Source organism: Xylaria bambusicola, assembly GCF_022495145.1.
Source record: "Xylaria bambusicola strain CBS 139988 unplaced genomic scaffold F5B22scaffold_80, whole genome shotgun sequence".
In the NCBI taxonomy this organism is placed as follows: Eukaryota; Fungi; Ascomycota; class Sordariomycetes; order Xylariales; family Xylariaceae; genus Xylaria; species Xylaria bambusicola.
The window spans coordinates 678-23145 of NW_025953633.1; the positions used below are offsets into that span (position 1 = coordinate 678).

At 48.2% G+C, this 22468-nt stretch overlaps 5 protein-coding genes across 5 annotated transcripts; 3 read left to right on the top strand and 2 right to left on the bottom strand.

Moving 5' to 3' along the window:
• Positions 1 to 309: 309 nt before the first annotated feature.
• On the bottom strand, positions 310 to 3311 carry F5B22DRAFT_549630 (polyadenylate binding protein). Its single transcript, XM_047972934.1, has 3 exons — positions 3157 to 3311; positions 805 to 3016; positions 310 to 755 (listed from the first exon to the last, which is right to left on the bottom strand). The coding sequence occupies exons 2-3, from the start codon at positions 2991 to 2993 to the stop codon at positions 623 to 625; spliced, it is 2322 nt and encodes a 773-aa protein (XP_047825310.1). The 5' UTR covers positions 2994 to 3016; positions 3157 to 3311; the 3' UTR covers positions 310 to 622.
• A 4091-nt stretch (positions 3312 to 7402) lies between these two features.
• On the top strand, positions 7403 to 11109 carry F5B22DRAFT_640148 (uncharacterized protein; the record flags this gene model as incomplete). The annotated part of the gene is made up of 4 exons (XM_047977814.1): positions 7403 to 7899; positions 7969 to 8177; positions 8297 to 8759; positions 8811 to 11109. The coding sequence occupies 4 exons, from the start codon at positions 7403 to 7405 to the stop codon at positions 11107 to 11109; spliced, it is 3468 nt and encodes a 1155-aa protein (XP_047825311.1).
• A 521-nt stretch (positions 11110 to 11630) lies between these two features.
• F5B22DRAFT_549723 (uncharacterized protein) lies at positions 11631 to 12824 on the bottom strand. Its single transcript, XM_047972935.1, has 5 exons — positions 12727 to 12824; positions 12481 to 12662; positions 12309 to 12380; positions 12145 to 12243; positions 11631 to 12059 (listed from the first exon to the last, which is right to left on the bottom strand). Exons 1-5 carry the CDS (start codon positions 12731 to 12733, stop codon positions 11952 to 11954), a joined length of 468 nt encoding a protein of 155 aa, XP_047825312.1. The 5' UTR covers positions 12734 to 12824; the 3' UTR covers positions 11631 to 11951.
• Positions 12825 to 13355: 531 nt separating this feature from the next.
• Positions 13356 to 18191, top strand: F5B22DRAFT_629091 (uncharacterized protein). The gene is made up of 12 exons (XM_047976458.1): positions 13356 to 14897; positions 15053 to 15087; positions 15137 to 15311; positions 15397 to 15999; positions 16047 to 16389; positions 16439 to 16568; positions 16722 to 16763; positions 16811 to 17039; positions 17094 to 17215; positions 17269 to 17336; positions 17411 to 17600; positions 17661 to 18191. Exons 1-12 carry the CDS (start codon positions 13946 to 13948, stop codon positions 17886 to 17888), a joined length of 3117 nt encoding a protein of 1038 aa, XP_047825313.1. The 5' UTR covers positions 13356 to 13945; the 3' UTR covers positions 17889 to 18191.
• A 50-nt stretch (positions 18192 to 18241) lies between these two features.
• On the top strand, positions 18242 to 20351 carry F5B22DRAFT_629096 (phosphoglycerate mutase-like protein). Its single transcript, XM_047976459.1, has 4 exons — positions 18242 to 18455; positions 18515 to 18681; positions 18759 to 18977; positions 19070 to 20351. Exons 2-4 carry the CDS (start codon positions 18526 to 18528, stop codon positions 19778 to 19780), a joined length of 1086 nt encoding a protein of 361 aa, XP_047825314.1. The 5' UTR covers positions 18242 to 18455; positions 18515 to 18525; the 3' UTR covers positions 19781 to 20351.
• Positions 20352 to 22468: the final 2117 nt, after the last annotated feature.

A 22468-nucleotide genomic window follows, 5' to 3' on the forward strand; every position in this document is an offset into this window, starting at 1 on the left:
AACCTGGCCAGCTTGAGAATTTGGTACCTAGCGAGGCAGCTGACGATTCACCCTAAATACAGATGTTAGAACATAGGTATCTGTGAAAGGTCAAAATTCGCTACGTGTTATAGGGCCAGAAAAAGAATGTGAGCAAGTTTTTTTTTCATTAGCAGATCAAGTTCTATCATAGCAAACTTCTGCTTGCATTTGGGTGTCCTCCCACCGGCAACCTTAAGGGGTATTTTGGTTAGTAACCATGGTGCCGCACATTCCGTCCGGTGTGAGGCTGACCGAGCGTGACCATCAAACGCCTGACGACTAAAAAACCGAACATCCAGCCAATACTCCCTCCAGCAGTGAGAACATAGGGCTTATCAATACATGAAAAGTCATACGCGAGGTTCCCTCAAGTGCGCTGGCAAGATCCTGGCCAACATTGCATAGGGGCTCAATGATGACTAAACATCCGCCACTGAAAAAAAGAAATAAGAGAGAAAAAATGCACGAGATCGATGTTGCAAACCGCCCATTGGAGTCGGTGCCATCATGAACTTTTCCGAAACCTGTTGGCAGAAATCAATTATGCTTGAAAAAAATGAAGCATCATATCGATGGCCAAAGAAACCAAATGGCTCTCGACCTAAGCCTTCTCCTCAGCCTTCTCTTCACCATTAGCGCCCTCGGCTCCAGAGCCCTTGTTTGTCTTAATATAGTCATCATAGACCGCCATAGCCTCGTCAACCTTGGCACGGAGTTGTGCATCATCGTCCACACTATCAATGTTTAGTACAGAACAGCAAGTCATCGTAAAATCGCACTTACAGTTGAACAAGCTCGGCGTTATCCATCTCTAGAAGCATACCGGTGATCTTGCCAGCGAGTTCGGGTTGGATTGAAGCAATTTTCGGGAAAATGGCCTCGCCTACAATTTGCTTCTGCTGAGCCGGGTTGCTAGCGTGTTGCTGGAGTTGTGTTTGGAGAATCGAGCCCTGAGTTAACTCCTGATTAGAGGGGGCAGGCGCATTAGCAGCTACCTGGCCAGGCGCACCGCGCCCGCCTTGAGGAAACTGGCCACCCTGCTGACCATTGCGGTTGTTGCCTCCACCACGACCAGCCGGACCACCTTGCCGTGGGTTGGGTGGGTATCCAGGCATAGCACCAGGGCCCTGCATGCCCATATTTCCAGGCATGTTTTGCATAGGCCCTCGAGAACCTGGGACACCTCGGCCACCACCTAGAGCTGCCTGTTGTGCCTGTGCCATGGCAGCCATGAATTGTGGGTTACCAGGCTGACCATATGGGGCACCAGGAGGGAACTGGCCAGGGATATACATGTTGGGAGGCATTTGCTGCGGCATGGCTCCATTACGACCACCTTGGGGAGATCCGTAGTTGGGGTTGAATTGACCAGGTCGTCCGCCTTGAACACCTGGCATGCCCATGCCTCCAGGGAATGGCATTCCGCGGCCACCTTGAGGAGGGAAGCCAGGCTGCTGGCCAGGTGGGTAGAAGACTGGGGGTTGCATGAAGGGCTGAGGCATGCCGGCTGCCGCTGCGGCCTGTTGCATTCGGAGCTGGTTGCGAGCCTGGATACTAGCTTCAAGCTGGCTTTTCCGAACATCCTTGCGCTGAGCCAAAGCGACGTAAAGAGGCTTGTTGTTGAACATACGCTGGTTCATCTCGGCAACAGCCTTGGTAGCATCGTCTGGGTTGGAAAAGCATACGAAACCAAAGCCCTTGCTTTTTCCTAATTTCTTCTCCGATTTCTTCTCTTTCTTCTCGCCCTCTTCTTTGCTCTCATCGCCCGACTCCTTTTGGTTCTCCTTGTCCTTGGTCGGGATTTCATCTTCGTTTTCAGAAAGCGTATCGCGCATAACCTTGGCTGAAGTGATAGGACCATACTCAGAGAACATCTGGCGTAGCTTGTCGTCATCAACCTCGTCATCTAGATTCTTGATGTACAGGTTCACACCCTGGTATTTGTTGGCCTTTTCCTGGCGTGCGGCCTCGTATGACTTGCGCAACTCCTCCTCACGCTCGTGCTTCTTTTGAGCACGGCCGACGTAGAGGTCTTGACCTTGGAAGTCCTTGCCGTTCAGCTCCTCGACCGCCTTGGCAGCGCTCTCATGTGTAGTGAAGTTAACAAAGCCAAAACCACGAGACTTGCCTTCATTGTCACGAGCAAGAGAAGACGAGGTAACGTCACCGTATCTCTCGAATAGTTCACGGAACTCATCATCACTGGCATCAGTGCTGATGTTCTTAACGTAAACGTTGGTAAAATTGGCCTTCATTTCCTCAAACTTGCTCTGTCGGTCCTTTTTAGGGATGTGGTGTCCCACATAGACCTTCTTCTCGTTAAGCAACATTCCATTAACATGTTTGATAGCAGCAGCGGCAGACTCATCAGTCTCGTAGTGAACAAATCCGTAGCCCTTGGAGTTGCCGTTCTCATCCTGAGCGACCTTGCAGCTTAAGATGTTACCGAAAGCAGCAAAGGTATCGTGAAGAGCCTTGTTATCAATAGCGGCATCCAGGTTCTTGATGAAAATGTTGCCCTGGCCGCTTTTGCGCAAATTGGGGTCACGTTGAGACCACATAATGCGGCAAGGGCGGCCTTTAATCTGAGTGTAGTTGAGCTCGTCAAGAGCACGCTCACCATCGGTGGTGGTATTGTAGTTGACGTAAGCATATCCAAGTGAGCGGCGGGTAACGGCGTCACGACAAACGCGGATCGAAGCCACAGAGCCTATCTGGGAGAAGAGTTCGAACAGCATGGCCTCGGTAACCGTGGGATCAAGCTCGCCAACGTAGAGAGAGGCAGAAGCGGCGGGGTGAGGAGTCTGAGCCGAGCTGGGAGTCGGGCCAGCGGTGTCAGGCTCGTCGGCGTTCGCGTTAGGAGCGACGTTGGTGTCAATGGTAGCGGGGCGCGTATCGCCGCCATTAAGAGAAGTGTTGCCAAGCTCGGCGGCGAGCTGATCAACAGCGCCGGTAGCAGTGGTAGCAGACATGTTGGTAATAGTTTATAAATTGACTCGACTATCCAAACAAAGATTAGTCGCCAGCGATAAGAGAAGGTAAACTCGAGGTTGCACGAAAGAAAGAATACATATGGAGCAAGCCGCCTGCGGTTTGCGTCATGCGAGACAAGTGAGGGTACAAGCAAAGGCTTACCAGAGCAGCTCAACAAGTCGTAAAAGGGGCCTCTGAATCAACAGGAGGATCAGGCGGCGAGGGTGAGTCGTAGACAAAGACTGGCCTGCCGACGACTACCACAAAAAGAAGAATATATAAGAAGCGAGTAAACGCAGCAACTCACTTCGAGCCCGTAGGTTCCGAGGAGGTACGAGCAGTAGACCAAGTCGGTGGACCGTATACCAGGGACAGATGTGCGTCGAGGCTGATGCTCAACGGGATCGTGTCCAGAGGGGGGTGACTGAGCAGAGAGATGGAAGACGTCGAAAGAGAGGGAGGGAGGAGGGGTTAAGTGGGTGGTAAAGGCAGGTAGTTAGATGGTGGGTGGTGTAGATAATGGTGGGTATAGAGGCGTGTGTGGTTTTTGTGATTTTCCGAATTTTTTTGGTGTTTTTGATTGTTGTATTTTAGGCGAGACCAGGAATGAGGCACGAACGGGAAGACCGTGCTCTAAAACTGAAATCTCTTTTGAAAGTTTTTTGGGCGACGAGATGGCGGATAAAGTTGTCGTTGAAGAAGGGAAAGGAGAAGAAAGGAAGAGGAGGGACCCTTCACCCCGACAGAAATTTTGTGTCTTCACCTTTCCTTAGTCGCGTACCTACAGATAGGCAGGTACCTACATACTTTGACCACAGCCAAAGGAGGTACTACCGAGGTAGGTACCGTAGCATTGGCATGGTGGCATGGCGGGCTGGCGCACCGGCTGGTGGACAGGCCGGCAGAGCTGCGAACACCCTTGCTAAGAGCAGATAAGAGGTACAGCTCAGATACAGCAGACAGCTGATGCCACGACAGGACTGTTTGCCAGTGCCAAGAGCAGCCGAAAGCACCCCGCCCAGCTGCTCAGCAATAGCCCAGGTACCTACCTACGTAGGTACATACGTACCCACGAGTAGGTATCGAGAGCGTGAGTTTGCGGAAGTGGGTTGCATCACACACACATAACACCACGAAAAAATTTCAACACCAAGGTACCTTCCGTACTACAAGTCCACGCATGTACTACCTTCGACTAAGTAACTTACCTTCATGTTACTTTTAGTCGTGTAGGTAGGTACCTAGGCAAGGAGAAGGTGGTGGGGGCAACTTCAACCTTCAACTCATTGGCAGTCGCATTGGCTGAACTGCTGTAAGAAGGACTTACCGCCTAGGTACGTCCACGGTGTAGGTATTCTCTGTCTATGTAGATATGTAGCTCAAAACCACTCCTACTACCTACCTACATCCGTAGGTAATAATGTACGCACATGATGTGCTGACGACTGGCTCTGTAGGTAGGTAAGCAAACACTTGGAAAGATGCGAACATATAGGTATCTTATCTAGAGCTCTTTTCACAGGTGAGCCTAAGTAGGTCCGGGAGTCCATCCGTGGTCTAGGAAGGTACCTACCTACCTACCTATGTACCTGCCTGCCTGCCTGCCTGCCCTACACCCCCCTCTCTTAGCCTGTATGTGCAGGCGACCTGGAACTCTAACTTGGACTTATACAGAGTGCCCGACCTACTACTTCGTTCGTTCTGGGTTTGCTCCGAATTGTCGGTGTGCTTTGTTCTCAGCGGCTACCTCACTTTCTGCTCACTGACTCCCCCACCTCCCTTCTTACCTAAATAGGTTTGATTATGTACCCTTGGCTGCATGTGTGTACCTGGTATGATTATCAGACTGGTATGTACATATGTAGGTAAGTATGGTACTTATTAAGTAGGGTAAGTACTACCTACTTCTCAAGGTCCTGTTGAGCGATGGGATTGGCAATAGATTGTATTGATGTTGTTGAACAGGTCCACGATGTAAGTTGCTATATCCAATAGCACCGACTGGCCTTTGACTTTTTCCCTCCAAATCTCTTGCTTGCAGATGTGTTGTGTGCATCAACTACCCTAAAGGTAGATTGTCAAAGTTCGAAATATACTCAGTGGCTGTGTAGTCGAGGAATTCGCCCACAAGTAAATTCGCATTCACAAACGGCACTGGCAATTAGGTAATACGAAATAGTGTTGGCTTAGGTAGAGGATTGTATAGAGTTACCTACCCACCTACTAAGTTCGGCGCCAAACTTTGAAGGATCACACACACCAGCACCGACATCACGACCACTATCAAGAAGCCTCTAACCCTATGGCTTGATGGCAGGTACGGTGGGAGTGGCTATATTACCCCTCACAGTGGATTCCTTCAGTAGATTAGAACTTCTACTCTAAAACATCAATAATAACCCTTTGGCAATCCTTACACTTATCAATTGGTGAGAGCCGCAAGGCGAATCGCTTTTTAAGCTACCATGCGTTCTTTGGTTTCCCACTATGGCTAAACAGCGGTTGAGTCAGAATGTCGTTTTCTCCCGTTGAATTGGAAGAATCCCTCCCTACGGGCGTACGGTTCGTAGCATATAGCTCGCCGTTTTCCCCTCGACCGAAAAGAATCCTATTAATACCTAATAATGAAGAAATCTTCGTCGTAAAAAGAATCTTCGACCGTATAGCTTAAGCAAACAGCTCGCTTTTCCTTTTCCCTTCTATCGCGGAAAAAAGACCTAAATCCCCTTTATTCTTGAATTTACTATGGCTGACTACAGTCTACGAACGAAATTATCGGATTGAAATTACTATGCGATGTCTAACAATCTACGTATATACCGGTGCCCTTATTGTGTTGTTTTTTATCTCCTATGATGAGACCTTTGTATGTGTGTTTTTTCGGGGCCGGATGGGGGTCGGGTGAGGAATCCGTTGGTGGAAAGATTGAAGTGATGGAATATTCGTACGAATAGTTAAAGATGAGGAAATCTCGTGATAATTAAGTGACGATCTGGTTTCGCCTTCGTGGTGCTTGTGGCGAGGGAGTTTGGCCAAATGATGGCAGGTACGGTGGGAGTAGCTATATTACCCCTCACAATGGATTCCTTCAGTAGACTAGAACTTCTACTCTAAAACATCAATAATAACCCTTTGGCAATCCTTACACTTATCAGGCTCGCCTGCTTATTTTACACGCTACCGGTTTCCAAGTTATATCACTGTGTTAATCGGCTAGAAGCCTGCTGGCGCTGTCATGTAGCGCGGGGCGTTGCAGTCAAATCCGCCGGCGGTTTGATTAGCATTTTAGTGGCCAGTTGTTACACTTCCAAGGGTGTCTACCAGCTCTCGGTGATATAATTGCGGCCGCAGGCATAACGTTTGCGCCTCCATCTGTAGGATCAAGAGAAATCAGCAGTTCTCTAGTCGGCCTCTAAACTCTGGGCCAGTCTTCCGCTGAGGAATATGGCGGCTAGAATTCATATATAAGCGTACGCTATTTATGGCAATGGAGAAAGAATACCAGCAACTTTCAAGGTCCGCACATGACCATTAGGTACCGACAATCACACACACACACATATATATATATATACCCACCCAGGTCACGATATACCGTGGCATACACCTACATAGTATGTGGTGACAGCTGCTTTATCCCTGCCTTTATGCTATCCAACCAAGGCACGGAGCCTCACATAAACTAAGGAAGTAGGTATATCGTACCCTTAAGGCATGGTCTACAACAGGGTCTCACAGAGCTGACAACGCAGTCATCTAACGCCAAGTAGATAGGGGACGCTTGAACATCCCACTATTGCACGGGAAGAAGCCTGGAATGTCACCGAAGCTTCAGCTTGTTCGTGTACATGTAATTTGGAAGCCTGTACCGGTAGTTAGCCTGCATCAGTTATGTAGCAGGTATGTACATACCTACCTAGGTATACCTATATATGTAGGTAGGTATGAACTTAGGTAAGCTAGGTGGGTGACACGCTACCCAAGTCCAGGGATCAATGCAACCTTGAAGGGAGAGCTTCTCGCACTGCGCAAAGCCAGCCCGCGCAGAACTTCACTCTGGATCAAGTTAATAAGCCTCTCACCACCAACAACTTCCGAGTCTCGCGAGACCGACCCTAGCCTCCACCCACCGACTTGCTATTCATCTCCATCCTCGTCCCTGCACTTTGCTTACCTCGGAAGCCAACTAGTGCTACATAAAACGCTACCCAAGGCAGAGGTCGGCATTACGTCAAGACCAACGCCTGTATGCAACTTGGGCACTGCATCCATACGTCTTCCAACTCGCGGCAAATTTCGTGTGAAGACAGAATGCTAGCTTTAGCTGCGTGGTAGTGTGGCGGCCGCAACCCTCATTCAGAAATATATTCTTGAAAAAGGCGAAGCCTCCGCCAACTCTCGGTCCATTATGTTCCCTACATTCACGGGGTCTTCCCGCCGACCCCGGAACGTTAACCTAAGCGGACAGCGCAACGCAAATCCTTGGGCTAGCTCAAGCCGCACACCCGGATTGTCCGGTGCCTCTAAAACTGTCGCCCAGGCCCAGGTTGAGCGCGAAAGGAGACACCGTGAACGAGAAGAATTAGCCGCCTCAAAGCGTCTTCAAAAGGTGTGGCGGGGCCACTGGGATCGCCGATGCCTCCGGGACTTACGACGACTAGAATATGATGCTATATACAGACATCCTATCGTTCCCGAAAATTGTCAGCAACGAATAAAACAAGCATATCCACTCCTACTTGCCATTTTCTTGCCAACCAGTTCCGACGACCAGCGGCGTCTGGAACTATTTATCTCAGATCTCCTGGCCCTCTCTCCAAACCCAAGCCAGCCAGTTGACTTCAGCATATTCGACGCCATCTCGTGGGATCGGTTGGCTCGCCTCTCTGTGAATGCTCTAGATAAGTAGGGCGACTCCTTCCATACCACCCTGCTGTCGCACTCAGATTATCATACTAATATGCTGACTAATAGGCATGATGATGGTTCATCTCAGAAACTTCTCATCGCTTTGACCGATATCGTTAAGCGAAGGCCCAATTCCATTAAACCTGTACTAAAACTATACTACTCTACCCTCGCGCGACTTGCGGATAGGATATCGTCAATCAATCTTCCCGATGGGTATGGCCGGACTCTGCTCGAGGCTGTGGCGGCCCCATTAGCATCAAATAAAGATACCAGTAAGTCAACAATTCATAAGTGAAATCGAAGACTCAGGTGTACGCATTCGGAGCTAGATAAATTTCAACACAATTCGCAAAGTTTCTGTTATCTCCTATAGATGCTAACTCGTCTCCAGGAGCATATGATGGGGAAGCATATCAGACATTTGCCTATACTTTCTTGACTTCTTCGAGGTCGGGGTTTTTGCGAGATAATCCCGAAGATATTGTCCAACTTCTAAACCTTGAGGCCTTATCGCAAAGTATCCTGCAGGCGTTCTCGACTCCCAGCTTTCTTAGTACTGTGACAAGGGACGACCTACTCTGGCTCCTTGCCCACTTTATTAAATTAAATAGTGTGGCATCTGCATCTCAGGGTTCCAGATATCTCGAAGCTCTGAATCAACAAATGTCGTTTCTTGCAGCTGACATTAGATCACGTATGAACCCCCCAGAAGAAAGTGACGATGAATACGCATCAGATCCGGATGAAGATATGATAATTTCGGGTATCACGCCATTACCCGAGTACGTGATCAGTCAACTTGAAATCCTAGTTAGCGAGGATGGCATTACGGATCTTTTAAACAGATTTGCGATGTATGTAATGAATGCCCCAATTCCTTGTCTTGTCACGCTGACCAAAGGCAGCACTACTTCAACTACCCATGGTATCTCAGAAGATACAAGTCTGCTTGCAGGATATACCCTCGTCCTACTACGGTGTTTCCCTACTCATGGTGATGATATCAAGATGCGTCTCTTCCAGGGTGATATCCAGACTTTTGAAGGCGAGAACAAGCTCGCTTCGCCCTCCATCAAGTTTTTGTGGAGAGTAGCATCTAAAACCTCCATTTTCACGAGCATAGTACAGCAAGCGAAAGCCAAAGAGAGATCTGTTTCCGTTCTACCGCTATTAGAACGAGATTTTATACTAGACCTAGAGTGGAGGACCCTGATTCTCTTTCTAGAGCTCTATAATTTCTTGCTTCGAGTCACTGATGATGAAGACTTTTTACCCCACGAAGCCGATATAGGGACACAGCAGAGTCAGGCAACACAAAGGATTCGCTCCAGTAACCTGAATTTTGAAGAACTTAAACTTCTCGTCACCTTCCTTAAACACTTGACATTCCCGTTATATTACAATCAACATGAAATTATGCAACCCAAGCCGACGTCCGAACTGCAAGATACCACGAGGGGTGGTGGTTCAACGAGATCTTTGGGCGATGCGAAAAATAATTCTGCATCATTTGCTGGTATTGTTGGCCTGGATGTTTTTGGCCTCAGAGATGTAACGTCATCCTCTATCCGCGCTTTGTACGAGAGGGATTCACGACGACCGTTCCTTCCTCGTGGCTTTTGGCTTATGACTGCAAAATTTGACATGGATGTATTTATGAAGGCCGTCGTAGTGGAAGGATTACAAGAAGACGAGGAGTCTGATGACGATGATGAAGACCCTTCATCGACTCTCTCTGATAACGTTATCAACAACCGGCTTACCCAACCTACAGCTCGTCGCCGACTACAAACAACCCAGTCGGAGCAGTTTCGATACTCAATTGGCCCGAAGCTCGAGATTCTTCGGAATATGCCATTCGCAATCCCGTTCGAAATGAGGGTTCAAATATTCCGGCAATTCATTCATCTGGACAAATCAAAGCGACGAGGTGGTCACGTCAACCCGGATCAATGGCGACTTGCGATATTATCAGGTGGTGATGCCAGGAGGGAATCATTGGGCCGCCACACCGCTACAGTCGCACGTGGAAGAGAATTTGAAGACGCATTTAGTCAATTCTACACGTTGGGCGAGGGCCTCAAAGAGCCTATTCAAATCACCTTTGTGGATCAGTTCAACCAGCCAGAAGCTGGCATCGATGGCGGAGGTGTGACGAAAGAGTTCCTAATCAGCGTCACTAACGATGCTTTCAGCCCAGAACGTGATGATCAGACTTATTTCGTCTCCAATGATCAAAACATGCTCTATCCCAACCCATCAATTATCGATGACCTGGAGGCGAAGATGAGACATTACGGCTTCCCACCTGGGGGTCAAGAATGGAGGGACACCGTGGGTGATGTATTAAAGAAATATGAATTTATAGGCCGTATAGTTGGGAAATGCTTGTACGAAGGGATCTTAATCGATATCTCGTTCGCCAGCTTTTTTCTTCTCAAGTGGGCTTCCTCCGGGCAGAGTACTTCGACAGACTACCGGGCCAATCTCAACGACTTACGGGATCTTGATCCTATGCTTTACCAGGGGCTTCTGACTATGAAGAACTACCCCGGGGATGTAGCGGACCTCGCATTAGACTTCACGATCGCCGACACAGTGTGGCATCCCTCTGGTAATCGACGCACTATCGCACGTCCATTGAGGAGAGACGGTGCCAATATACCAGTCACCAATAAGGATCGCCCACTCTACATATCATATGTCGCAAACCATAGACTTGTCGCACAACAGTACAAGCAGGCGAAAGCGTTTCTTCGCGGATTAGGCGCCATCATCAACCCTTCTTGGCTCTCCATGTTCAACCAGTCCGAACTCCAGCGCCTCATCGGCGGCGACAGCTCCGAGATAGATGTGGAGGATCTCAGGAAGAACACCTTTTATTCCGGTCTCTACACGATAGGCGACGACGGGCAAGAGCACCCTACGATCCGCTTCTTCTGGGACGTCATGCGAACACTAAAGGACTCGGAGCGCAGAGACGTGCTGAAATACGTCACGTCCACGCCGAGAGCACCCCTCCTCGGCTTCTCGCAGCTCAAGCCCCAGTTCAGTATAAGGGATGGCGGCCCCGACGAGGAACGACTCCCCAGCACGAGCACCTGCGTCAATCTGCTCAAACTTCCGGTGTATAAGTCGGCTGCCACGTTGAAGGCCAAACTGCTGTATGCAGTGCAGTCCGGTGCGGGTTTCGACCTCAGCTAACTAACCAATTAACCCGCCCATTTAAATGTGGGGAGTTTGTTCTTTGACTTGGCTGTGTTTACCGTCATTGATGTAACTGGAGTTGGTTTGTATGGTTTGGTGTACAGTGGGGGGGAGTTTGTTAGAAAGAATGACACGAAATGAAATGAGCAGGTTTGAGATTACGGATAAATGAATCATGAGGATGGTGTTTGTATGCATTGTATCTATCTACCGAGGATCGATGGGAAGTATGTGAGTTAAATAGAATAAGAATAATTCATATAGCGGAAATGCGTTGGTTATTACGTGTTATAGTCATCATTATCGTCGATGGTTAGCGGAATACTTTTTAGACTGGGAGCAGGGAGGTGGATGAGTTAAGGGCAATTATATCAGATGTGCATGGCGTCTTCAGGCGTAAATCTTGTGAGGATAAGTATAACATAACGGTACCGTCGATTACGTTAGTTCTGTCGGATGGGCTAGGCTAGCCCGTACCAATGATACTTTGGAGAGCGTGGGATCTGAAGTCAATGCACTAACTAGGTAGTTTACAGCCAAACTGGCAGTACCTAGGCAACCACTTTACTATGAAAGGAGGAATGTAGTCTGAGTTGACCAGTAGAAAAAGCAGGGTTGAAATTGTATCGATTGAAATCTTCGCTGTTTGGCAAGATCTAGACGGCAACAGCCCCCAAGTCACATTCCCGAGACGCCAACCGGAAAGGTTGACCGACCACTTGATCCATTCTAAGTAGATGGGAAAACGTTCGCACGACGCGGGCACGTCTGTGGCGAAGTGTCCCCTTATCCGTCCAGCAATGATTTATTTTGCCCTTGAGATATAGAAAGGTTGGAGTCTAACCGTAGACGAGCTTGAAGATGTCGTTGTTGCAGAAAACGCCTTTCTCATCCATGGAGATCAGGAAAGATTGGGTGAAGTTCATGGGTGCATCGCTCTCGGAAAGCTAATCAACGTGGTCAGCATAGCGCAAGAAACCGAGAGGCACATAGGCGCTCGTTAGATGCGCGGGAAGAAATAAAAATTCTTACCTGAATAAGGCCAGTGACGAGGACGATGACGAAGCCACCAGGTACCCTTTGGGCGTTGGTTGTGGTGACCTGGTGCTTCGCGGTCTTTAGGAAATCCTCCTGCGCTCAATATTAGTTCCAGCTTTTCTACTCGGGCACGGACGTTGTGGCGGGCATTGTCGTACAGTCCATTTCTGTCCAATTGCCTGGATTCCCTGGAGCGTGTTGGACTCGAAGGTCAAGGTTGAGTGTTCACGCTGTGAGGCGGTTAGCGGGGACGTCAAGAGAGGGCTCCTCCGGGGACGCAGGCATGTCGGTCTGGCGTGATGTGAGAAGGCGGGGAAGGGAGGCGCATACGTAGAAGTACTGGACGAAGGACTGGCGGTCTACCTGGAAATCGGCGTAGTATTTTTGGGCAAACTGAGCTGCATCATCGTTAGACAGCACGAATGGCGAGGGACTGCTGCTCGCAGCAAAGGATAAAGGGCTTCGGAAGACGATGTTGAGAGACATACCGGCAATTTCCTCGGGCGCAAGGCCTGTTGCGCAGCGCACGTTAGCACATTTGGACCAGACAAAGTAGGTGCAGCTACATGAACTCACTCTCCATTTTGAAGTTTGTTTTAAGCGCGAGGCTTCTTCTTGTAGACGACGCTAAGAATGGAAAGTGAGGAAGGAGAGACTGCCAAGATGGAGAGAGACGCAGGCGGGTTGTCAAGAGGAGATATTGGCGATACAGAAGAAAGTGAAAGTGAGGCTGTTGTTGTGCTGCCGGGTGGGATGTTGGAACGCTCTAGCAACCTTGATTAGGTGCTTCATTGGGTACCTGGGCGAGACTTATTGCCTTATCGAGGGACTTGTCCAGGGAGGCACTTTGGGCCGGGAGTGCAGCGCCTCTGCAGTCTTCGATGGGGCAAAGGAGGTACCCCTCAGGTACCCACGCAGTGGTCGGCGCCCAGAGAGACCAAAATGGAGGGGTAGGTGCAGGACTTAGGACCTCCCCTCCCCTACACGTAACCCCACCTAGGTACATGCTTTGGGAACAAAGCGCTGCGCTGGCGGGGTAAAACAATTTCATCGGGCTTCGTTAGGCCCTCACTGCAAGCTTCCCATGGCCCTGCCTCCTCTTCCCATCGGAGTAGGTAAGTTTTTTTTTTTTTTTTTTTTTAAGCAAGTGCCAAATTCCCTCTGTTAGTTACCTAGTTAGGTACTTATGTACTATGTAGACAGATCAGGCATGTGCCTACCAACCTCGGCAGAATGCAGGTACCGGGCATTTATTAAACCCCCGTTTATCCAAATACATCATTTAAGGAACAGGCGCACTTGCAAATTAGCAAAAGATGCAGTTATGTAGCTACTGCCTGCATGCAACTCTGGCAGCGTGATTGGAGCTGCAATATGACGTCCCATCCAACCCTCGCTCCTGCCAATGTGTATTGTCGCTTGTAAGTACCTACATATGTGGGTAACCACACGCAAATCGCTCTTTCCTATGACATCTAGTCGTGAATTGAACAGAATCAACCTTCATGACATACAGGAAATGAAACACGCGGATTAGCCGATCACCGCCTACATCGACACACAAACTCGCTCCTACATATTGTGGTCATGTGTATCGTTCAGCTATTATATCATAGGCCATCTATATGCTTCATTTCCCGTTACAAGAGAGCTCGCTCTTGGTGATATGGGCCTCGACTGAACACATATCTCTATATATATAATTCCTCATTGTATCAGCTATGAACGAGACCAAAACCCGATCCTCTAGAATCTCCTAACTAGGCCTTCTACATCCAACGTAGGTCGATTCATAATGGACTCTCATCAGGGGTATGCGTCTAGTCGCAGCGATAGTAACAGATCGAGTGAGGGACACGGTATTGGTAGGAGATTGTCCCGTTCGCTTCACCGTCAAAACCATCAACGAAGACACGAAGCTCGCCCTAGCTCTACTGGTTCATTGGACGAGATATTTGATTATGGGCCAACAATACCAATCGCCAGAGCTCCTTCTTTGACCCCGGCTGAGAAGAGCTTTATTGAGAGAACACATGGTATCTCTGAGAGACGAGATGGGTTTTTCGATGCCATCTTCCTTCCCCCTGATGATGTTGATAGCCAGATCCTCCTGGACCGTGCCGAGGCCACATTGCCCCTGGCGTTTGCGAAAAAGGACCCTCTATCTCTAAAACATTTCTTTCCTAGGCAGTTTAATGCCGCCTGGAACGTCATCCACCGAGTCGTTACCACGAGGTCTGGCATCAAGTTGTTGAAGTCATTTCTTGGCTTCTTCATAACCTATATCCTTTGTCTCATTCCTACCGTACGAGCGCAATTTGGCCGCTATGCTTATATCATGGTGATATCTGCTGTCCTGAACCACCCTGGGCGAACTGTTGGGTCTCAGATTGATGGAGCATTGATGACAATCCTCGGTACTGCAACGGGGCTTGGTTGGGGTTCCTTTGGACTATGGCTTTCTACCGTCACAGCCACGGCGCAAGTCGGTTTTGGTGGCATCCTCGCGCTTTTTCTCTTCATACACATATTTATTATTGCCTGTCTCCGGTCATATTACATCCGCACGTACCAATTCGTCATCTGTGCCGGTATTGCGACGTCATACACATGCTTGGCTGAAATATCACGCACTGAAGTCTCCTGGTTCAAGTTGCTTTCCTACGGCATTCCCTGGCTTATTGGGCAAGGTGTGTCTCTAGCTGTTTGTAGTATCGTTGTTCCTGACGCAGGGTCTCGTCCATTAGGTTAGTCCACTAGAATCTCTAACGCGCCCTTTGACACGATTCAGGACCACGAGTTATCAAGCCGAGTGGTTTCTCTTCCTACTCTACTCGCTACAAATCTCCCAAAGTCTTTCCTCGCTCTTAAAGACAGCCACTAACCCTGAATATATGAATAGCCGTAGGGCTTCATCAAGTTTTCAGTATCCTAGTTGTAAGCTTCCATAGCCCTCCGTCAATTCAACACATGCTAAATCACATAGGATGGTATTCCGCCTGTGAATGATCCAGTTAAAATTCAAAGACGATTAGCCCAAGCATTCGTGAACATGTCTCAAACATACAGAGACATAGCAATCGACTTTTCTATCACTACATTAAGCCCAAAAGATGTCTTGATCCTTCGCAACTCAATTCAAGCTGTGATTCGGGCACTTTGTGAGTCATTGAAACCATGTTCCCTTGCCCAGGGTTTCTATAAGAATATGAATACTGCGATCGCTACTGACCGTGGATACTGCAGTAAGCTTGAAGACAGAAAGCAGGCTTCTTGGGTCCCCGACGGGGAAAGCGTCTATTGTAGACCATACACATTGCCGAGAACCTTCGGAATTCGTCATTGAGATGGATAGTACCGCAGAAGACTCGTTCCACCCTGAAGAAGAGCAAATTACCAAGTTCGTCACTGAAAGTTTAGCAACCCCTACGCAAACACTATTGGATTCCATGAAGTTAGCTTTGCAGAGCTGTGATGCCGTCATAATGGATATGTGCGGACATCGGCATCATTTAGGGCCTCCATGCCACATATCGAGTGATATTCACGCGGCTCTGGTCGATCTTCAGAAGCAACTTACTACATTCAATGCTCGAAAGGAAGACGTATTAGCTAGCAACAGGCTGCCAGGTGCTTATTCCAGATTTCCCGATGTAATTAAGACTCTCGCATTCTGTCTCTCACTTCATCAAGCGGCAATCTCGATCGAATCTCTTGTGACTCAAGTCACTGAACTGCGGCAACGACAGCCGAAATATCCACAATTTCACATACCTTGCTATCCATTATCGAAAGCTATCCATCGGACTAATGCACAAGTTAGACATGACAGGGGAGGTGTTACAGCTGGTAAATGCAAATCTGATGTGGTATTTTCGACAAGCTGACCAGAATAGGTTCATATTTTAGGACTTTCAAAGATATCGCTAGGGTTCTCAAGGATATCAAATCCCGTGACTTCCATCCAGTTGAACAAAAGGGTGCACCGAACACCTCATCGGCCGCATCGTCAACTGGAGATGTCAACAGCAGCTCTGAGCGTCGAGGAGATTGCTTCCGCGAACAAGTGTGGACTGTTCTTCACCGAATGCAAGGCTTTGAGACACGCTTTGGGCTCAAGACAGCCCTAGTAACCTCCCTACTTGCAGTCCCTGCATATGTGATGGATAGTCATTCTTGGTGGGATCGCTCTGACGCATGGTGGGCTGTCGTAATTGGCTGGTTGATTATGGGTCCTCGGTAAAGCGCCTCATGTCAAGATGTGATGTGAACTAACAAACGTTTATAGGACAGGCGGGAATGTTCAGGATCTCTTTGCCCGGGCATTTTGCGTTATAATTGGTGCGGTTTGGGGCGGTTTGTCGTACGCAGCTGGAGATGGGAACACCTATGTCATAGCAGTGTTTGCTGCAATATTCGTATGTCGAAGTCATTCATTCAACTGTTGCTCCATGCCACATCCCATGAAGATATGCGCACTCTCAGCTCCGATTTCAAGCAGAACCAGACCCTTCTGTTTATCCTCAACTTGTTCTAAATGTGCAGGATCACGTTAGCTTACTCGTTAATAGATGCTTCCTATGCTGTATAGGTACACACAGAGTCGCCATCCCGTAAGCAAATCAAGAAATTTTCACTGCTAGTGCTAACAATATGACAGAGATCGGGGCTGGTCGGCTGTATCGCCTTTATCGTAGTTTCCCTCTCAGAGGTGATTGAGGAAGGAAGGCCATCGGTCGCAGAAATAGCTACCGCCAGGGGTGCGTCAATGGCTTTTGGGGTCGTTGCGTCAGTGATTGTCAATTGGGTTCTTTGGCCGTTCGTGGCTCGTCATGATCTTCGCAAGGGACTCGCTTCGATGATTTTTAATTGTAGCGTAGTCTATAGGAGTAAGTTACCTTGGACCCCTATTCAATGCATTGCGTCTCATCAAATCATGGAAGGTATTATATCTCAATACGCGTACTATGAGGACGGAGAGGCACCCACAGAAGAGGACATCAAAGCTTCTGAAATAATTGAAGGTCGTTTGCGCGAAGGATTTGTTCGGCTTAGACAACTGCTGGTAAATAGCTCCCAGATCGACAGTGGGTGCGAATTGAAAGCTGACTATCCTAGGGCTTGACGCGTCATGAAATCCGCTTACGAGCCCCTTTTGATCCATTGCCATACTCGGCGCTCATTAGGTTAGTCTTTGAACACCGAAATACTATGCCTCCTCTTGATATAATGGTAATCACTAAGTACTGGCCCTTCTTAGTACATGTGAGCAGTTCTTTGACCACATTGTTGCGGTGCGAGAGTCTTCCATATTTTACCACCCGCATTTCATCGGAGATGACTCCGAGGTAGCTATGGAGCTCCTTGGATATAGACGCGATCAAACTGCAACGGTATTAACCAATCTATACGTTCTATCTGGAGCATTGCGTGCGGACAGACTAGTCCCGGTGAGTAAACGGCTCCTCTTAGGCTGCCTTCTTCCGGTTACCTAACTGTGTATCTCTCAGAAATACCTCCCAAGTGCAGCTGTCGCCAGGAAACGTTTATTAGACCGCGTTTTCCAATTCGAGAAGGAATATGCTGCTCGGGCAAAATACAGTAACAAGGAGCAACAGCGGGAACTCAGATTGGGACAAATCTATAGCTACTCGTACAACGACAGCCTAACTGGCTGCGTCGAGCAGGTCAAGCAGCTCGAGAAGTACACCAAAATGATTGTCGGCGAGCAAGGCTAAGCTGATGTACACCCATTTGCCGAAACGACTACTACTAGGATTAGGCGTGACTGTGATGTCGCCATGGGGGTTAGATGATTCCTGGACATTTGCATGAACGATCGAGTATCCTTAAGAAGCGCAGAAAATAGATATTTCATGAGCGACCTGATAGATATTCGTGTATACATTATGTATACACTATGTATGAGTCTCACATAAATGTCTTCGCAAACTGATTTAACATGGGATATTGCACTATCATGCAGTCCATGCTAATAACGCTTGTTTGAAAGGTCCTCGCAGGCACGTTGCCAATCCATTGGCCAATTGTCATAACTGTCTTTTGTGCCAAGACTCAGTAAGAGTTCCCCGCTTCACCTTACTTGCATGTCACCACGTGCGATCTGAAAATTATATTGTCTTCATCTTACTATGTCGCACGAGTTATGATCGGTCGGGCCTAATTACGTTGTCAGTTAGGCAGTTCGATAAAACTAACATTTTGACGTCATGTAGAGAGACAGACATAGATATATATGTCTCCTGAGTCATCTTACAACATTAGTATATCCTAGACATAAACATGTGTGTTCATCTCAGCGATCTCGTTCCTGATATAGCATTACCCTAATACATTTCAGTAGACAATACCAACATGATAATATCATCAATTCTTGCTTTATTATCGCTCAGCGCGGCTACGCTGGCAAGTACATGTAGTCAGCATCATAGGTCAACTATCAATTACACGACCATCAGTGGATTTTTCCTACAAGATGAGCCAACTACAGATCCCTCAACATTTGATTATGTGCGTGCGATTCATCGTGTCAAACTAACGGTATTGTAGGTTGTTATTTTAACGGCTATCTGCTAATGGGATACCAGACTACCGTGAATTATGGTCTCCTCGACAGATCATACATAACCGACAAAGAGTTCGATCCGAACAGCAAGAAGACTCAATGGCAGCGCTTCGAGCACTATGTTGACACACTAAACCGCAAAGCTGAGAAGAACACGCAGTATAAAGTCTTGTTCATGGCCCGACACGGCGAGGGCTACCACAATGCCGCCGAAAGCTACTACGGAACCCCCGCTTGGAACGTGAGTTCTTTACAAGATACTTCCCCGTCTCTCTTGTGCACGGAAAGCAAAAATAGCAGTAACAGCGTAATTTGACTGAAGAATTCACATAGTGTTACTGGGGGCCTCTAGACGGCAACGGCACAATAATCTGGAAAGACGCCCGCCTGACACCCACGGGTCTAGCCCAATGCACCAAGGCCAACAACTTCTGGCGCCAGGCCCTCATCATTTCCAAGATCCCGGCGCCCCAGATATACTACAGCAGTCCCCTGACGCGTTCCGTGACGACAGCGAACCTAACCTTCGCAGACCTCGGGCTACCTTCTTCGCGCCCCTTCGCGCCCATAGTAAAAGAGTTTCTGCGCGAGGGTATCTCGATCCGCTCGTGCGACGAGCGCTCGAGCAAATCGGCGATCACGGCGCTGCTCCCCGAATACAGGTTTGAAGACGGGTTCACAGAAGACGATATGCTGTGGCGCGGGCACGACGGCGAAGGCGAGACGGGGGATGCGCAGGAAATTCGTGCGAAAGCAGCCCTTGACGATATATTTGCGCGCGACGAGAGCACGTGGATCAGCATCACGACACATTCTGGCCAGATCCGCACTGCGCTGAAGGTGCTTGGACACCGCGAGTTCGGACTCTCGACGGGCCAGGCTATTCCGGTGCTGGTCAAGGCGAGAAAGGTCGCTGCTCCGCCTGCGACGACGATTGAGTCGTTCACGGCTGAGAGTACGTGTACGGCGCCGCCTGCTACGAGTGTTGCCGGCCAGGGGTGTGTTTGCTCAAGGGCTGCCGAGGCTACACCAACGCCTGCCTAGATGAATAAATTGCTAGCATTCTGCGCATTTGCTGTTTTGTAGCGAGGTTTAGACTATGATTGGGCGAATTGTCTAGACCCGTTACTCTACGATCGATGAATTATTCTTCAAGAACAAACTTTAATACCTTCCTCACCCTCCGGCCTTTCCACGGCCCTATGTCTTGCTTTTTCTGAATTGAAAGTTAGGGCTTAATTCTGATATCGCGATATTGTGATATCTAGTGAGAGGACTATATGCTGGGCTACACGACACATACACGTGACTTGTCGGGGACGTGGAAAAATGTCGTTAATCACCCTGCCTCTTGAACCTTTCATTCGAACAAGATTAAGTTTCACAAGCCTTCCCTTCTTGGGCATACTAGGAGACAGCTAAGATGATTAGGCGTCATATGTGATTGTGTGCATTTCCAGGATATAGTAAGAAGTAAGCACTGCTGTCTAGCAACCTTCACCGATATACACGGTTAAGCAACGATCGTGGAAAGATTCTGTGCTGGAACAGCCTGTTCATATGGTCGTAATACTCGTTGTCAAATAATTGCACTTATATTGTAGGATAGCTGAACCCGAATGGTGGTTTCCGGGTGCCAAGTCAAGAGAAAGTAAGAAAAATTGTAAGATTTCAAATCATGAGATAGCTATTAACTCCACACATCAAGGTCCATTTAATGAATAAGAAGGTTTTCATTAGGTGATCACCCATTTCAATCTACAATAAATGTACTAGCAGCTCCAGTTCTACGATCGCCTGTAAGTTCCTTTTGATATTAGCTGTCCTCTTGTATGAGAGTCTATTTTACACAACATAGCATGAGCACGTGCCTTAGTTCACATGGGTTTCTTCTTACACCGACTATGATGGCTAGGTTGATCTTGTGGCCTCATATGTAGTGTCTAAAAACCTATGTTTCCGCTTCTTCCGCTGTTTGGCATTTGGACGAGGCCTTCTATACGTAGTCCATTATTGGCAAGGATGGTTTGGATATGTTCTTTCTATATATAAGCCACTTCGTCTGATGAGCAAATGAGTAATCAATCAGCCGTTAAACGGCTGCATATCAAACGATCATGGCAGAATCTATTGCTGCCGAAGGCCGAAAGCATTCCAAAGATATCATCAAATTGTCAGTGTGGCGCACCCTTTGTATTACAACCTAGCTCGCTTGAGGGAAGCTGGGTGAGCCGTGGCGCAGAAGGGATTGGATTTTGTACGTCCTAAGGTCTACCCCAATGATCACAGTCCATGGTCATGTGTAGATTGTCGATTATTGGTGTTGCAAGGATGCAGGAACGAGAAAGTAGACTGATGAGGGAATGGTTCACATACACATAGGGCTGTGACGCACTATGAGGGCCTTCCAATGATTACCTGAGATTTTGATCTCGGTACCGAGCCACGGGCAGTGGCTTGTTCAGAGAATGACATGCATTAGACACCGATTGCGATTGCGACTGGTCAGGTAGGGGCTTATCTCTCGGTGTTTCGGTGCTTCGTGGCCGACGACAGGGAAGAAGCAGATAGGTACTCCAATTCAGTTTCGATGTCAATAAGACCCCGATCTAGGTACTACATTTTGGAGCCTGGTCATCATCTGCCTTTCTCGTTCATTACCGATATACGGTAGAATGCTACACAGATGAAGAACACAGGGATTTGGGCTCATTTTGGTAGCGAAAGCGCCACGAAGTCAAGGATGTCTACATCTCGGCTGCAAGGAGAAACCAGCCGCAAGAGAACCCAACACCATGGTTCTAATCGAATGGATGATCTCCAAACCAATGTAATCTGTACATGTGCCACACTCTATCTTGGTCAACACGAGAGATCATAAGACTGTGAGGAGGTCTTCTCACCAGCATTTCTACATATTCCATAAGCTACGACGCTGCAATCACACTTGAATCTGAGTCAGGTTCGCTTAGCCGGGCCGAGCGGAGAACCTCATCGCGAAATAACACACCTTGCAAAATGTTTCTTGTCTACCTAGTCGACAGTGCATGCGGACAAGCCACGCTACCAGCCACGCACAAGCTGCATCATAAGTATTGGGAGTAAGTATGTATCTGACAAGAAAACTTAGGTGGTTACCAATATCTAGACGCCTTGAGACAGGGCAGCCGCTACTATTCCTAAGTATTCATTTACCTTGGAAGATGTCTTGGAGTAAAGGCCGATCATAGGTTGTATGCATAGTCCCTGACTCCGAATGTATCATTATATATAGGAGGACACGAAACTAATGTTACTTCGTGTCCCTTGCTATAGAATTATCTTACGCGGCTGTACCTACAATTCGCTTACGATACCCAACTTGAATAGCTCCTGGAAACATCGGGCTTGCACTTTTAACGTTACAGAAACCCAACTTCTCCAATTTCGCTTCGATCTCGCTTCGTCGGTCGTAATCCTTTCTTTTTGTTTCTAGCGTAAGAAAAACGGGCGGAGCCACGTTGTTCAGTCATCGTATAAGCAAGTCAGTAGCTGCCGTACCCTCAACTACCTAGATACCAGCCAGCACCGACGTCTAACTCGGCGAGGATACTTGTTGCGTTGGCAGAATGCACAGTGTTGCTACGACACATAGTGTCTCGTGCTATTGACACTTGCGCAATCTAAATCCGCAATAGCAGATCGATATGGCCAGCGCGTATCAGCACCATCGAAGCTGACCCCGAATGACTA

Excerpts from the sequence above, each read along its gene's own strand:
- F5B22DRAFT_629096 (XM_047976459.1), top strand. The coding sequence starts at position 18,526 with ATGATAATATCATCAATTCTTGCTTTATTATCGCTCAGCGCGGCTACG. Across the intron at positions 18,682-18,758 it reads ATCCCTCAACATTTGATTAT|ACTACCGTGAATTATGGTCT; the intron begins GTGCGTGCGATT and ends ATGGGATACCAG. Across the intron at positions 18,978-19,069 it reads ACGGAACCCCCGCTTGGAAC|TGTTACTGGGGGCCTCTAGA; the intron begins GTGAGTTCTTTA and ends GAATTCACATAG.
- F5B22DRAFT_549630 (XM_047972934.1), bottom strand. The coding sequence starts at position 2,993 with ATGTCTGCTACCACTGCTACCGGCGCTGTTGATCAGCTCGCCGCCGAG. Across the intron at positions 756-804 it reads AACGCCGAGCTTGTTCAACT|TGTGGACGATGATGCACAAC; the intron begins GTAAGTGCGATT and ends AAACATTGATAG.
- F5B22DRAFT_629091 (XM_047976458.1), top strand. The coding sequence starts at position 13,946 with ATGGACTCTCATCAGGGGTATGCGTCTAGTCGCAGCGATAGTAACAGA. Across the intron at positions 16,764-16,810 it reads ACACACAGAGTCGCCATCCC|AGATCGGGGCTGGTCGGCTG; the intron begins GTAAGCAAATCA and ends ACAATATGACAG. Across the intron at positions 17,040-17,093 it reads TTGTAGCGTAGTCTATAGGA|GTATTATATCTCAATACGCG; the intron begins GTAAGTTACCTT and ends AAATCATGGAAG.
- F5B22DRAFT_549723 (XM_047972935.1), bottom strand. Across the intron at positions 12,381-12,480 it reads CCTTCGTCCAGTACTTCTAC|CGTGAACACTCAACCTTGAC; the intron begins GTATGCGCCTCC and ends ACCGCCTCACAG. Across the intron at positions 12,060-12,144 it reads TCGTCACTGGCCTTATTCAG|CTTTCCGAGAGCGATGCACC; the intron begins GTAAGAATTTTT and ends CACGTTGATTAG.